General features: G+C 39.2%; 1 protein-coding gene across 1 annotated transcript; it reads right to left on the bottom strand.

The window, feature by feature from the left end:
- Positions 1-2,001: 2,001 nt before the first annotated feature.
- On the bottom strand, positions 2,002-16,039 carry TMF1 (TATA element modulatory factor 1). Its single transcript, XM_014873365.2, has 17 exons — positions 15,883-16,039; positions 12,672-13,912; positions 11,689-11,792; positions 10,700-10,826; positions 9,712-9,817; positions 9,121-9,263; positions 8,277-8,443; positions 7,968-8,124; positions 7,420-7,512; positions 6,676-6,832; positions 5,770-5,962; positions 5,447-5,516; positions 5,271-5,363; positions 4,197-4,307; positions 3,545-3,691; positions 3,112-3,237; positions 2,002-2,289 (listed from the first exon to the last, which is right to left on the bottom strand). The coding sequence occupies exons 1-17, from the start codon at positions 16,022-16,024 to the stop codon at positions 2,146-2,148; spliced, it is 3,321 nt and encodes a 1,106-aa protein (XP_014728851.2). The 5' UTR covers positions 16,025-16,039; the 3' UTR covers positions 2,002-2,145.
- Positions 16,040-16,170: the final 131 nt, after the last annotated feature.

Below are 16,170 nucleotides of genomic sequence, written 5' to 3'. Positions count from 1 at the left end.
TTTGTGTTTTCACATCTAGAATAGTTAATGCTGATTGCATGTTAAAATTTCCCTTTTAACTAAGCTCTTCCTGAAAACCAAGATAGCTCAAGACATACTCAGAACTGCCTGTCAGCCCTTTAGGAGCATCTGCTCACATTACACAGGAAATGTTACCTTCAAAAGCACTGGCAGCAAGAGATCCCAATAAAAGTTCAAAGGATAATTTATTTTTCTTTGCTGCTGCATTTGTCTGCCAAGATTGTAAAAAAAAAAAAAAAAAGGTGAAAACCAGATAGTTATTGATTTGCTGTAGTAGATAAAAGCTGAATTTCTAAGCTTTGACCATTACAAAGAGCTTTCTAAAGAAAAGGCTGAACTAACCCTTGTACATCATAATTCTAAATCAGTAAAATTCCAGCAAGTGTTTTAATATGGACTGATTTTTGCTGAGGTTTGATTGGTCTGGGGCTTCTCAGAAACTTAGAGCAAACAACCATGCTTTAATATGAAGGTAAAGTGTTAAATTCTGAAGTTTTTAGAAGAAAAATCGTACCACCATGGTTTCCAAAACTGAAATGAAGATAACAAGAGGGTAAATCCCTCCCACCTCCCAATGAAAAAAAAAAAGGGAAGAGAAAGAAGTGTTTTTATTAAAGCAGTTAGAATTTTCTATGACAGATGGGGAGTTACAACAAAGTTAAGTGTTCTGGCTCTATGACTTTAATGAAATCCTCACAGAGTAACTGTCTGAATCTCAAATCAGACTAGGATTTTCCATGAACATTCCCTTGCCTGTGTAATTTCAGTGACTAACTGTTCTCCCAGTGAGGAATAAATCCTTAACACCCATAGTAAAATCATATTACCAAGAGGCATTTCTCCAGAAGCAACTCCTCATCCTTCACATCCTTTGTCTGTCAGGCCACCAAATACCCAAGCAGGAAAAGAATTCCCAAATTACAATGTGTACTGGTCTGGGGAAAAAAATAAATTCCCTCCCAACAGAGGCACTGGTGTGATAAGCAAAGAATTTCAACTGCCCAGTATTTCACACGAGTAGGTTCTGAGATGCAGCAAAACATTTGCTCTCTGGAATGCAGAGAGGAAGACGAAAGCTTCTTCTCAGCATTCCCAAGGGTCCCATTCAAACATTTCCTCTGACATTACCAAAAATGCAGCTCAACTCCAAGTCATGTGAGTGCTGTTTGACCAATACCTTGCTTAAGGAACGCCATGAGAAATACTCTGCAGCCACTGGAGACGTGCTCAAAAACTATTATTAAGCCACAGTTCAATTTTACAAGAAGTCTAACCCTTGCTACTTTTATAAAAGGAACCATGAGATCTGCAGCCATTTATTTTTAAAAAGTCAGTTTCCTGCATTCTTCTGAACTGTTCTATCTACTGTTAAAAATCAGCTACTAAATCTAGAACAGATATTTAGTATCATATTTCTGGTGTTAAAAATTGAACACAGTTATCATTACAAGCAGAGCTGCTGTCTCCAGATTGCTCATGAGAACACAAGCAATACACAAAATGAAGCTGTAATTTGAAGTCTCATCTGAGTCTCACACTCTGCTTTAGAGGACTTAGTGTCGTCAGACTAATCTGATTTGTCTAAGAATAATCACCCTGACACATTCAGATGTTGTAAGCACAAATCTAAGATTTTCCTGTCATAAAAATATCCACCAGTTATGCTTTAGACAGCAAATTCCTGCTACTTAGTTATTAAAAATTACCTGATGAGATTTTAGAAAAACTTATATGAACACTTGAGAAAGACTTCTAATGTGATTTTCACAGGTTTACAAAGATTATGAATCAAGGGCTGCTTTAGTACTACTCATGTCTTCCAGTGCTGTCTCACGAGCAACCAACAACCATAATTTCTGCTGTTTGTGTGAAATGACCCACCATGTAGCAAAAACTTAAATAAAGGGATGACTGAAGAAAAAAATTAAATATTGCACAAATAATTTAACTGCAGACAGAACAGGACACTTAAAGCATTGATTCTTCTGTCAACATATGAACTCTATTATATAGTCACATTTTCTATAATACAGGGTTTTTTTACAAGACATTTAAATTCAGCATTTACATAAACAGTTATCTTTACAGTCTGTCACCATCTAGTGTTAAGAGTTCCATGAGGAATTAATTTTGTCTTTGTTTTAAAAGTTCATCTATCTGAGTCTTGTACATGTTTTTCACATCTTCCAGATCCAGTCGGAGCTCCTCAGCCTCCTCTGCCTTCTCCCCATACATCTGGAGAATGGTGTTGTACCTCTGATCCAAATCCTGCAAGGACACACTTTGTTATCTCACTGGGTTTCCAGCTTCAAGCAAGCTGCTGCTGGGACAGTTTTACACTACCAGGGGAAGTAAGTGCAGCATTGCCTCACCAAAGTGTAACTACAGTGATGCACACAGTAAACTCTTCAGAAGTACTTCGAATAAAGCTAGATTTATATTCTAGATGTTAAAGGAAGACATTCCAAATATCCTAAAAAGAATTAGTGCTAGTTTCAGAGGACATACTGAAGCATCTCGAAGTTCAGTTGCTGTAAGCATTAAAGTCAGTTTGAAAACTGCACTGTTTTACTTACAGGAATGACCCATTTGGGAAATGTTTCATGAGAAAATTGAACACTCTGTATTCAAAAATTATTCCAAAACTTTTTCAAATATTTCAGTTTCAATTCAATAGGATTCAATCATTTTTCTTATTTCCTGTATCTCTACTGGACACATATTCAGCTTCTGGATCAACCTCTCATAAACCCATGGTATTTATCAAAACCCTCCCTCTACTAAAAAAAAATCCAGTTCCAGACAAGTGCCTGAATGATAGAAACCAAAATGGTCTCTCCCTGATTTAGCACAGACTCTTATGCATAGCACATGTTTCCAACAACTGTGTTTTGAAGTGACTCCCTAACCATGGAGTGGGCATTCTTAGATTCTACTGTATTAAAAAAACCCCACCAAAACAAAAAAGAGGCTCTTCAGTCACTTATACTTAGAGAGAGATCTGAATATACTCCTAAACTGATAGGACTATTCCAAAAGAAATGCAATTATCTACATTTTACAATGGATTTACACCAGAAATGCACTGACCTTTAACTGTGTGCGTAATTTGGGTATTTCCTTCACTTTTTCTTCAAGTTCATCATTTTGATTTGTTAATTTAACCAGCTCTTCTGCCATTATTGATCGAGTTTTCTCCAGGTTTCCAATTTCCAGCTAAGGTAAACACAAATAACAAGGAAGAGAAGGAAAGAATTTACTTTATTTATAAAACACCATATTAAGATACACAATAATTAAGGCTTAATTCTTAAGCCAGACTGTGAAACAGCACATCTCAGATCCACTCTCACTTTCTCCTCAAATATCAGTGTCCTGGGCTTTTTTACTTTTCAGACAGATAAGGGATAGGTCCTTGCCAAAACAAAAAAGGAACCAACATATCCTTCTCATGCTTATCCCTTCACAGCTGTACTGGTTCACAGAATTATCATAACACTGACCAAGCTTTCTGAAAAGGTACCTGTAGATGTGAAATCTCTCCTTCTCTTAGTTTTAGCTGTGACTGTAGGTTTTCAATGATACTTGAACCTGATCCCATCCTTATTGCATCATAGAGATTGCTCCCACTGGTAGCTATTGGTCCAAAGGAGTGATCATGAGGATCATCCTACAAACAGAAGGTTAGAGAAGATGAAAATTAGACAACAACATGCCTCTTTTGGAATCTTCCCTCTCCTAAATATGACATAATTTAAGATTTAAAATTACACTGTGCTAGGCAAGCATTAAAGCTTGTTTTCAAAACAAAATCCTGAAGTGAATAGGTACAATTTGGGATAGCTCCCTACTGCCAAGTTTTCCTGACACACAGGTGCCATTTAATGCTGGCAGCATGAACTGGACTGACAGGGAAGGAGCAGCAGTAGGAGACAGCAGAGTACAGCAGTCAGTGATGCTGCCAAGTGAGCACAAGTAAAAACAAACCAATTGTATGCTTTACAACCACACACAACTTGTAAGCAGGTGTCTTTACATGTTTCTGCACTGGATGTTACCTTGTCTAAGGCAAATACACTCTTGAAGAGTCATTTTCTACCTTACTAGAAGTTCTTGAGAAGGAAAGTAAGTGGTCTGTCAAGAAGAAAGAAGCAATTATAGGTGATCTGTCCTACCTGTGAGAGGAAAGAGGTCTGAAGACCTGCCATGTCCACCCCACTCATGGAACTGGAGCGGGACATTGATGGAGTACTTGATACAGTTTCAACTGTAAATGATTTTCGGTCCTTCAAAACAAACAAAGACATGCATTATCAGCAGTTAGAAAAAGAAAAAATGTTCAGAACATGCTAAAAGAGACTCTATAAACAGCCTCCCTTTTCCACCAAACAGCTATAGTACACTATGTGATAGATTTCCTACTTGCCCCATACCTAAAGCATATGAAAGTTCAACAACAAAGAATTTCTGTGCTGTAACACAGCCTATTTGCAAGATCTCAGACCCTTCAGGAAATGATGATAGAAGCTGCAAATTACACCAAAAAAAGATATTCTTTCAGGTAGTCAAGAGAGACTCAGAGGCAGTTTTTTATGTCCAGATGTATCAAAGAAAGAATATCTCACAGCCAGAAGAATATCTCTTCTTAAAACAAATGTTAAGGCCTTTTTCTTCTTTTAAAATAAAATGTATGAATTAAATTCCAGGATTTTTCACATGCTAATAATTTACTGATTCCTCTTCCAAACAGGCTGGCCCCTTTTTCCAGGCAGCATCTACAAGCATGCTAACCTCTGAAGGGGAAAGCACTTAGATTTTAGGACTGGAGACAGTAAGGAACAACAACAGAAATAGTTTTACTTGAATACTAACTGCTAATTAGTGGTAATGAATTTAATGACTATTGAGGATTGTTCTGTGACTTGTGACTTCAGCTGGAAAGCATGTGGAACATTACATACAGTCATGTGAAACAAAACAGGAATTCAGTGGCAGCAATGCTGGTAGTCTAAGCAAAGAAAACAAGCAGCTGTAGAAGAAAAAGGATCAAGAGTGTTCAAAGAACACAGAGAATTAAGACAACAATCCATATTTTACCTGTTCTCAGGTTAGACTGTTACTCAAAACGTATTTCAGTGAGTCTAGTACAACACCTGGAAAGATACTGTCAGCTACTAAAAGTTTCAGGTATGGATATCTCTAAAATAAAGACAATATCAGTAAGACTTAGAAATGTTAGGTTTTGGCACCTTCTCCTTTGCTGCTTCTTGCACAAGAATAGCCTTCTTCCTCTCCTGTTCGACTTTCATCTTCTCCATTTCTAACTGAGTAGCCAGCAGTGCCTGCAAAGATAAATACAAGCTTTTAATCTCCTGCTAGCTCAGATTTCAGCCACAACAGAGATTAAAGCTGAACTAGGCAATACCTTTTCTTTCTTTGCATCTTCCAAGGTTTTTGCATACTCATCTTTGAGCCCTTCTAGTTCAACCTCATACCTGCATGGAGGAAGGAAAGAAGTCACTAAACAAGTATTCTTTCTTCTATTCTCTGTAGATTCAGATGCTTTTAAAACAAACACAGCTGCAAAGCTACAAAATGTTATGAATGTAACACTCTTCAATCTTTAGCATGAAACAAAGTATCCTTAAAAACATTTTTGTAACATTCTGCCAACATGTTGCAGACTCATATCAATACTACATTTCACTACAGTTATAAAGAAATGCTGTTAACCAAAAACGAACTCACCTGCTGTTTTCATTTTCCATTTTCTTCAATTTGTTTCTCTCCACTTCCAGCTGAGCCTGAAGACGGGTATTTTCTTGCCTTAAAAGACTATTTTGAGATTCAGATGAAGACATCTGAATTTTATTAGCAAGAAGTTCTTCTGTAGCAGCCCGTTCTCTCTCAGCAGCTGCTGCTAGAAGAGTTTGAGACTCACCTAATAGAAGTAAATAAGTAAGAAAAGCATGGAATTTAACCTTTTTTGATCAAACACCTAGAATATGAGCCATTTACTTTTACATCAAAATTGAATTAGAGGGTTTTTTTAATATGCAACTAATGTTTGTTAAAAAACACACCTTGTTTTCTTTTGTAAAGGAAATTAAATATTTTCCATACACAGACAGAGGATTAAAGCAATGCAGAATGAAGAGATTTCAGACTCTTTCAGAATACAATATACAACCACAGATTGCCTCCAGAAAGGAAATAATTTCTTTGGGTCCACTTTTGGGCTTTTAATGTATTTTTCATTTAAAATTATAGGTTACTACTGTATCAAACAATATATGTATTATCACCTATGCAGTTAGGTAAGTGATTCCAAACTACAATTTGGCATCTCAGCATCAGTCTCCATACTGGAATACTTTCAGTGTCTCAATGCCCTTAGATGCTGTAAGGACATGTGCACCTTACAATCTTGTGTTAAGAGTGTGTTTTACAGAGAAGCAGTGGATGGATTACCTGTCCAAGAATCTTGGCATAATCCCCCAACACATCATTTCCTTACAGGAAAGCATTTGGTGCTCATCTCTCCTCATCCATCACCTACACTTTGGGCAAAGATTAAGCTCTTTGGATTTACCTTCACACATCTCACATCTTCACTCAGAGCCTCACAGCTGAGTAAAAGCTAAACCATCTTACCCAGCCTGTCAGAAAGGTTCTTTTCCAGTTTTTCCCATGCAGAGGTCTGTGCTCCCAGCGTGGCCTGCAGGTTCTCTATCTGCCGCAGAAGGGGCCGTGTAGCAGAGGTGACACTTTGGCTCAGCTCTTGGTTCCTGCCCTCTGCTTCTTGGAGTCTCTGAAATGATAAATATAATTAAAGTCATATGATGGATTGAAAGATTCATATAGAATTCATCTAAATAAATAGAAGCTGCTTTACAATCTAACATTCATGTGGTTCAAACTCACAGTCAAGTGTGAAATTCCAAGAGAGAACTTAAATATTTTTAGATAATAGAGCAAGGGCCCAGAAATTCCAGAGCTCTAGACATAGTTTGAAACATTTTGGCAACAATCTATATTCTGGTCCTTAAGAAAAATAAAAATACTCTTAAGAAGCAAATAAAGAGTCATTCAAAAGTGTATTTGCCAGCAATTTTAGACAGCTATCACAAAATTTATGTCTGTATTTTGTCTTGTGTTTAAAAAGGACAGCATTCTATTTAAGAGGCATCATTAAAAATTATGACATTTTTTCCACTATGTGATTTAAAAAAACATTTCCATTAATATTTTTATTGCTCCTCTGTAAAGGACAACCACTGCAGGTAACCAAGAAAACAAAGCCTCTCAGGCTGTTTATGTCATGGCAGCATTTTATTTTTGGGTTTTTGGAAGTCCTCCTTGCAGATGCAAGTTGGCATCATCTGTTTGTTATAGTACCTGTTGTAGTTCACCTATTTCCTGCCGTAAATAATCTTCTTTTCTTGCTGCCTGCTGCTCTGCACGTTGCAGTGCCAGCCTCAGGTCTGCCACCTAAATAAACAAGAAATTGTTACTAAACTCTTGCCAAAACTTTTATCATCACCTATTCCTTGCCACAGTCCCACACCATTTTCAAACAGTGTTAGATAGGATATGTTTGTTTACATTTAAAGGCTTCATTTTTGCATACACACAAATAGTTACACTGATTTATTTTTCGCTAAAAATTCTAAGAGGTAAGAGTGCTACAAACTTAACATAGAGCCTATCTAAGTAATTTCATTTAGACAAGTAAAATTATAAGTACCTTCAAATAAAATTAGTATTTTAAAGGTTAGCACAATCATCCCTTAACGTGGAACAAGTTCCTTGAGGAAGAAATCCTCTGTGTATTTGCTAAGTACACAAAAACGAGTTCTGCCTGGTTCATTACATCAGGTGTACACAGCACCTCAGTACAGTCACTTGTTGAATTAATGAGTTTATTGACTGCATTTCAGACCCACCTGAATTGCCAAAGCTTCCTGCTGCTGCCGAGCCTCCTCCTGGGCCTTTTCCAGTGCTAAGCCAAGCTCTTCCTTTGCCTTCATTTCCCGACTTAGGGCTGCTTCCTGAGCCTCACTGTCCTTTGTAGCATTAGCTTTATGAAGATCTGCAAGTTCCCTGGGGAGAAAACAAACAAACAAACAAATAAACAAACCCCAGTATATTTAAATGCCAACAGCATCTTGGCAAATAACTTTGTTACATTTAAATATTTCACAAGCATTGCACAAGGAAGAGCCACAATCTGAAGGTGTAATCACTTTCCTTACTTGTATGCACTGTCGAGTGCTGCCTGCACACTCCTGTTCCTTTCTTCAAGCTCCTCCACTTCTGCCTGAAGTTTAGCAAGGTCCTTTTCTTGTCTCTCCACAACACTGTTCAGTTGTTTAATGCTGTCTCGATGCTGCTTCTCAAGGTCTTCCTTGCCATCAAGCACCTGTCAGTGCAAACAAGAAACATGAAACAAACCCCAGGACCTGGGGCTGACAACGCAGCCTGAGGACAGTGACGACAGTGGCAACCAATTTGGGATAAAGTGATTAAGCCCATCTAACACTTGGCAAAAAGAGAAAGGTTTTGCTTCCCTGCCTTCCCCAGAGGAGGGAGCTGCTCTTCACCACAACTCCACATCCTGGGTCTGAAATTTGTAAGGTCTTGACTCGGTCATTAACTGCCCAAATTTTGGTGGTACAGTTTTTCCAGTTCACATGGTAACAGCCATGCAAGTGCAAACAGGCAGCTGAGAAGATCCCTCACTGTAGTTTTATAAGGAGCACACACATAAATCACAGCTCAGTGCTCCAATAATGTGAAATGGTGAGACCCTGGCACAGTGTGCCCAGAGAAGCTGTGGCTACCCCATTCCTGGAAGTGTCCAAGGCCAGGTTGGACAGGGCTTGGAGCAACCTGGGATAGTGGAAAATGTCCCTGCCCATGGCAGAGGGGGCTGGATTAGCTTTAGGGTCCCTTCTAAGCAAACCATTCTGGGATTCTATGAAACAGAAAAGTCTCCAGAAAATAAAAAATATCAATTTATCAAGAGGCCTCCCAAAATGCAATTTTTCAGCTAACATACAAAGCTTAAAAAAATAAAGAAGTTAACGAATATCTCACCTGTTTTAAATGCTGCAACTCCTCTTCCAATTCCTTAATCTTTTTGCTCTGTTTCGTGTTAGTATTTTCTCTCTCTTTCTCTTTGGCTCTTAATTTCTTAATAATGTTGGAATTGTGCAGCTGCTGCTTGGAAAGCTTTTCTCCTGTGAAGAAATTGAACATGAAGCGAGTGCATAGTGGTGATATTCTGTGGATTCTCTCTATTATATAAATTATATAAAATTACCTTCTCATTTAGTATCTATATTTTACTTCCAAAATTAAAAAGTATTAAAGGAGACACTGCAGAAATGCCATGAATAAAGCCTTTGTTAGATTTCTTCTGAATGGAACATGGAATGTTGTTCTGCACACACTGGTTTTATCTCTCAGCACCTTTTAATGTATCTAGCAGGAAGCACCTTTCCAGCCATGTGTACCTGCCTGACCCCTCCTATTGCTCTTTGCTACTCACTAAATGCTTCAAACGCTCAGAAACATCCAACATGCTCAAATTTAGCACTTTTTCCCCACACAAAGAAGGCTTGTATGCAAGGCCAGTACATTTCCAACTCTTCTACACATTTTTACTACCAAAAAAAAAGTTCTCACCTTCCTCCATTAATCCTTTGATTTGCTCTTCTTTTTCTTTCAGTAATTCAGCAGTTTCATTGGTATTAAGCCTAGTAGCCAATTCTTCTTTAACAGTCTTTACTTCCTAAATAATAGGATAAAATACTTAGAACTGTTTATTAAAATACATGTAGGGAAAAACAGAGTGAGTTACACTGATCACCTTCTTCTTCTGCCATTCCTCTCAAAAGGCTTTGCTTGGAAAACAATTTAGGTTGGAAGGGAACTCTGGAGATTATCTGATCAAAACAGATTGCTCAGAGCCTTATTGCACCAAGTTTTAAAAACCTCCAAGGATTGAGACTCCGTAAATACCCTGCGCAATTTGTTCCAACCTCCTCATCCATTTAATTTTCTTGAAACTTTTGCAACAGAAAAAAAAACAACCTGGCCTATTCACGTGTAGGTACTGAATAATTTCTCTAGTTCAACTCACTGCTGTGTCAACAGAGTGACAAGCAGCTGAAAAACATTTGTTTTCCAGTCAGATTTGAGTTTCCTTTTTGCATTAAGCTAGAGAAATGAAATGCTGTGACATCAGGTCAAGGACATTTAAACCCCATAAACTTTGCTGCTGTAGATTTCTTTTCTTGTTCCAAATCAATCTGTCATCAACCCTTAATTTTCCTACCAGTTAATCCTCTAAAGAAGCCATTCCCATTCTCCACCCCTTCCTCACATCCCCAGACCATTCTCCCTCACCACTGCAAATATATATTTGGTCCAAGGTGAATGAGAGCACACATTAAATCTCTTTTTTTTTCCAAACCAGACCAACTTAAATGAGTTCCCTAAGCTGGTTCACAGCATGGATGCAAGAACAGAGATGTGAACACCAAGTAGCCTGGATGGCAGGAAACAGCTCATGCTGGTTACTTACAGCCTCATGCTTTTCCGGTTTTCCTCAAGAAATTGAGTCGTGTCATAAACCAATAAATATTAATTTCATTTAAAAAAACCAAATTACCTTTTTAGCTGCATCTCTCTCTTTGCAGGCCAGTTGGAGCTTCTTCTCAGCATCTGCAATTCGCTGAGCAAACTCCTCTTTGAGAGAGGAAAGGCTGCTGCTCTCTTCTTTCATTCGAAACATTTCACTGCATTTAAAACGAACATTTCAGAACAGTGGCACACTTATGTGACACTCCAAACAGTTTGCAACAGGTTGTCTTAAATGCTTTTAAAAAGTATTTTAGTTGAATTACACATAAGCAAAAGTGAAAAACCCTCACATCTCTAATAGAAGTCCTAATCAAAGATCTTTATTAATTCAGTAGTTTATCCATGAAAACAACTAAATGCTTGATTTATCTTAAATGTTTTGCCCCTTGATAAAGTCCTTTTTAATTAACCATAATCTGTATCATATAAAGGGTAAATGATTCAATTTATTTTTTAAGTTACAATCAATTTAGTCATTAAACAAGAGCATCATGTATCTGTAAATTTTATAACTCAATATTTGATCAACGACCTGGTAATACAACTTTCCATTTTTTCCCCTTTTAACCAAATAAAATAATTTCAGGTTTTTCCCTACAACCAGCCCTTCTTCCATACTTTCACTGCCTACATTTTAGCCAAGAAATTTCTTAGTAAATCAGGTTCATCCCTTTCTATCAGGAAAGCCGGTCTCTCTTAATAGTTGAATCCAGTCTTATAAGAAAGATCTTTATTAGCAACCAAGACTGATTCTCCACATTTGTCATTCCTACTGCTTGCTTACTGAAAAACCTTTTCCCAACCTCTTCCCAAAAGAGATTTTGGCCCCATTAACTAATACGTCTTTAAAAAAATCCCATGACAGCACATGTAATCATTATTTCCACCTTTCCCAAACAGTGCAACAGTTCCCCTGGAACCTTTGCTCCAGTCATAAAGCTCCTTGTTTTATCTATTATCTAAGATTTTATTACAGCAAAGTCACAGTGACAACACTGAGTGTATTTTCATACTTACTCTTTGAGGTTATCATAAGCTTCTTCCAAGCGAGCCCTTTCTTTACTAGTACTTAATAATTGTATTTCCCTCTTCTCCAGCTTCTCAGTTAATGAATCAATCATCTGGAGATTTTATAAATAAAAGACCAGATGAATGGGACAATTAAAACACAAGAGGCAGGCTTTCCCTTTCCCCCATCCCATTCCCTCATAAGATTATTTAAAATTGAACTGGCCAATGTTTTCGGGAATTTGAGGCAGAAGTCGGTGAGGATTACCATGTTTCTGCCACACACTTGAACATAAAGACACCTGTTTTCTACAGGTGTAGAAATCCTACTAAATCAGCACATGTGGCTCAAATAAGCTCCTCAACAAAATCATCAACAGTGATATTTAATTATACACTGAAGTTTTTAACTAGAGCTGATAGTCTATAAAACTATGGCTTACATTAAGCATTAAGACTCCCAATGTTCTTTACAGAATAATTTCTATGGCAAGGTCTCTTCTGTGAAACATTAGCACAAAGCAGCAGAATAGGCTCAGATGAGGGAAGAAAACTTTCACTCAGGGTCAAAAGCTCTTAACACATCCTCAAAAAAAATTTCTTAATACTAGATTTTAGAAAGCTGAATATAGATAAATAACAAAAATACAAGAAAACATACAAATAAAGACCAAAGAATTAAAATAACACATTTGACCTATTAGGCTTCCTGTTTGCCACCCCTACTCACAATTCACAACAATGACAACTAGATGGATCAGGCGAAACCTACAACTATCTGATCAGAAATTTTACCAGTACTGTTCCACTGCAGGATATCAGGGACAGTTTTCTACAGGGTCAGATAGTTCAGCATCGAATAATTCATTGAAATAAGCTGATATACAGATTAAGCAAATATACAAATAAGCAGGGATACAGGAAAATGTAAGAAAAAGTCAGGAGTCCCATTTGCAATTAAAAGGTGTGTTTACAATATATGTTTTACTTGCCTTTTTAAGTTCTTGCTTCTCAGTGTCCTCTTCTACCAATTGTTCCCCAGCATCCTGCTGGGGCTCAGCCTCCTCCTTCACAACCTGTTCTTCAACAGTTTGCACAGCAGCAACCAAAACAACATCTGGCTGCTCAGAATTAACAGGGGTTGCACTTCTCCCACTCTCTTCCATCTCAGCTTCCTCAGCATGTAACACAGGAGCATCATTCAAGTTTTCAGATTTATTTTTTGGGGTGTCAACCGTTTCTGTCTTTGGCACGGAAGGACTGACAGCAATAGGCGCTGAAGCAGAAGCCCTGCCTGATAACTCATCATCTGAATTTATTTCACTGACACTCCTACTATCCAAGGACTGCACACTGAATGAATCAATTCTTTCAAAAGCATCCGAGGAGCCACAGCTCTCAGTCATTTTCTGGAAGTCATCTAAGCGATTATAATCCGCACAGGCAGACGTGGATAAGAGCTGGAACGATGTCTGCATCAGGTGAAGGGTGGATTTTGAATCTGCAGCTTCTTGTCTGGAACTTACTGAGCTCTCACTTATCACACTTTCGTGGTCCAGAACTTCAATATCACTCGTTGTGGAAGTGCCTGAGGAGAAGGTGCTGATGGGAGGTGATGGGGTATTGCTTTGTCTGTCCTCAGTCTTTCTCTCCTTCCCTTCCAAACCCAGGTCTTTGGTGCCTGCTCCAAGGGGCTGCGATGTGCCCTCAGGTGCACCTGCTGCTCCATCCCCTCCTACACTGGATTTTTCGGTAGGAGAATCTTCAGGTTCTTCAAAATTTAGAGCAGACACCTTCTGGTCAGTAACTTCATTTGTGCTTGCTTCATGCTGGGCATCAGATTTGAGTACAGCATTCTCTTCTAATTTCTCCTTGGGAATATCAAGGCTTTTCAAGTCCAGGATAGTCACGGAGGAATCTTTCACTTCAGCCTCTGTTGTCACTGGCCCTTCCAGCTGACTGGAGTGTTGAGACTCCTTTAAAGTGCTTTTCACCTCCTCTTTGGGTCGCTGTGATTTAGCTGGAGGTTTAGACACCACTGGGTTTTTCTGTATGCTTTGAACGTCTGTAGGGGAGAGAAAGGCACTGAAGAAGTTTTCAGATTCATCCACTACCGTCCTCCTCACAGGCTTTGTGATGGCTGTGGGTGATACTGGCTGATTCTGGGGTTCTGTATTTGAGCTCAAGCCCCAGGAAGATGTGTCCCATCCTCCACTTATGAGAGAATTTGTTCCTAAAAAAATAAGGAAAAAAGGGAGATAGGCAAGAAAAACACTTTGAAGGCTACAAGCAAATGCAAATGTGACCTCCTGCTTCCCTACAGTAAAAGGAGTTCAAGAAATGCAACCTGAAAAGCTGTAGTTAAGTGAACTATACTGATTAAAAAAGGAGGAGGAAAGGTCTTAAAAGTTATCTGCAAGTAGCACATAAACACTTCCCACACCATTACTGAAAACAGAGGGGAAAAGCTTTAAGTATTTGCAGAATTTACACTGTAAGAAGGGTTCTTGCCCTTCAGTTTCTGACAGACTTCATTTTTCCTCATACATCGAGCATCAGCATGGAGCTGACAATAAAAATCAGCAGCAGCCCAGCTGAGAATTTTCTTTTGTAGAGAAATATTGAATTGTTCAGTTCTGAAACTGCCCTAAAACAACATCAACAATTCCCATTATTGTATTTCTTGCAGGTTTTCCAGGACTTGTCAACAGCAAGAACAAGAATTTCAACATCAAATTTCAGTAGCATCTGAAGTTAGAAAGAGAAATCAAAAAATATCCAATTTTGTACCTACAAACATAATCTGGATAACATAACTATTTCAGGCTACTTAAAAACAAACTCTCTATAAGCAGCATCTATTAAAAACACTGAGTTACAATATTTAAAGCTGGCTTCAACTTTCAGAACAGTTGATAGCTGTTGGCCTCAAATCTCAAATTCAGATAATTACTGTTTTCATTGCCCAAAATACTACAAATGTGTGATTTATTACTACAAGCATCTGACTTATTGCTACCTTGTCCATGATTCAACAGCTTCAGAAAAAAAAAGCTCTGAGTTAACTGTAACATTCAGAATATATTTTGACATCTAAAAAACAAGTATGTTTTCCCTGAAAACCAGATGCAGGCTGATCTTTGCTGCTCTTCTTATGAATTACAGAACTACCATAAATACTAAGATATAAACCACATTTAAAAAACGATTGGACAAGTTTAAAGCTTTGAGAAATTAAGCATGACAAAGTTTTCCCTTAACAATTCTTGCATTTTAAGATGACACCAGACTATTTACATGACTGTCAAGCCCTCAAAGGGACAAAGACATTCCAAACTGACCTCTGCTGAGCAACCAACCTGGAAAACATTTTCAGTTGCTACAGCTTTCAGAAATCTCACTCCACTGTGGCTTCACCAGGAAATAACTTCCTCCTCTTCCAAATACACGTAGTTCTCCTAGATATAGTTGTAACAATGACACTGACTCCAGATGCCTTAGTTGCCCTTTTTTTTTTTTTTTTTTTTGTATTATTATTATCTTTAAGATATTATTTTGGCGGGAGTTTCTAATAAGAGGTTTCCTTTTTGCTCTTTCCCTTCCAAACAGCAGCTTAGGGTTGACCATTCCTTCAGGTTCTCCATTAGCACATGCACAGGGGAGACACTTCCTCACAGCCATGACAACTTTTCCAGCAGCACATTCCTTTCAACAGATGTTGGAGGGTTATGAACTGGAAGCCATAAAAAGTGGAAACTTCATTTGGTTTACACGGACCAGGCTTTCAGCTTCTACTCCGCTCTTCCTATTGCAAAGAGCAAACCCATGCAAGCGCCTGAAAAGAGCATGATTCCTCCTTTTTTATTATTGAGGAGCTTTTCCTAGTCATTAGCCACTCAGGAAAAAAATACATAAATAGATAACGCCTCGAGAAGCAGGGACACGAAGCTCAGTGCTACCCATGCTATAAAAGCAGGAGACTGGTGACACCGAGCTGAGCCTGCCCCGGCTTCGTTCCGGCATCACCCCGCACGGGGGGCGCGGGAGGGAGCAGAACGTGGATTATATAAACCGGGGGGCTGTGAATTATATAAACCAGGCTTTTGGACGAGGAGCCGGTTAAACCTCCCCAAGGGAAGGCGGACACAGCAGAGGAGGCCGGCGGGCCGAAGGGCCCCGAGGCTCGGCAGGATATGCCCTTACCGTCACCGTAGTCGGGGATGACGGCGTCGGGCCAGGGGCTCTCCTCGGCCTGGATGTCCAGCACCCGGTCGATGGATTTCTGCGCCTGCGACAGCGCCTGCTTGGCGAAGCTGGACAGCTGCGAGGCGTTGAACCAGCTCATCCTCGGCGGCTCCGCGGCTGGCCCCGCTGCCGGCGGGGCCGGGCCGGGCCGGGCCGGGCCGGCGCTGAGGGAGAGCAGCGGAGCGGAGCGGAGCCGAGCGAGCGGGCCCCGCGCAGGCGCCGCCGGATCCACGTCGCACCCGGGCC

The sequence above is a fragment of the Sturnus vulgaris genome, chromosome 11, assembly GCF_052056855.1.
Source record: "Sturnus vulgaris isolate bStuVul1 chromosome 11, bStuVul1.hap1, whole genome shotgun sequence".
NCBI classification, from domain to species: Eukaryota; Metazoa; Chordata; class Aves; order Passeriformes; family Sturnidae; genus Sturnus; species Sturnus vulgaris.
The sequence above is the reverse complement of the archived record's forward strand: the minus strand, read 5'-3'. Positions and strand labels throughout refer to the sequence as shown.

Coding starts and splice junctions, on each gene's coding strand:
- TMF1 (XM_014873365.2), bottom strand. CDS start 16,024: ATGAGCTGGTTCAACGCCTCGCAGCTGTCCAGCTTCGCCAAGCAGGCG. Junction 13,913..15,882: donor CATCCCCGACTACGGTGACG/GTAAGGGCATAT, acceptor TTATTTTTTTAG/GAACAAATTCTCTCATAAGT. Junction 5,963..6,675: donor GAACCTTTCTGACAGGCTGG/GTAAGATGGTTT, acceptor TACTTCTATTAG/GTGAGTCTCAAACTCTTCTA.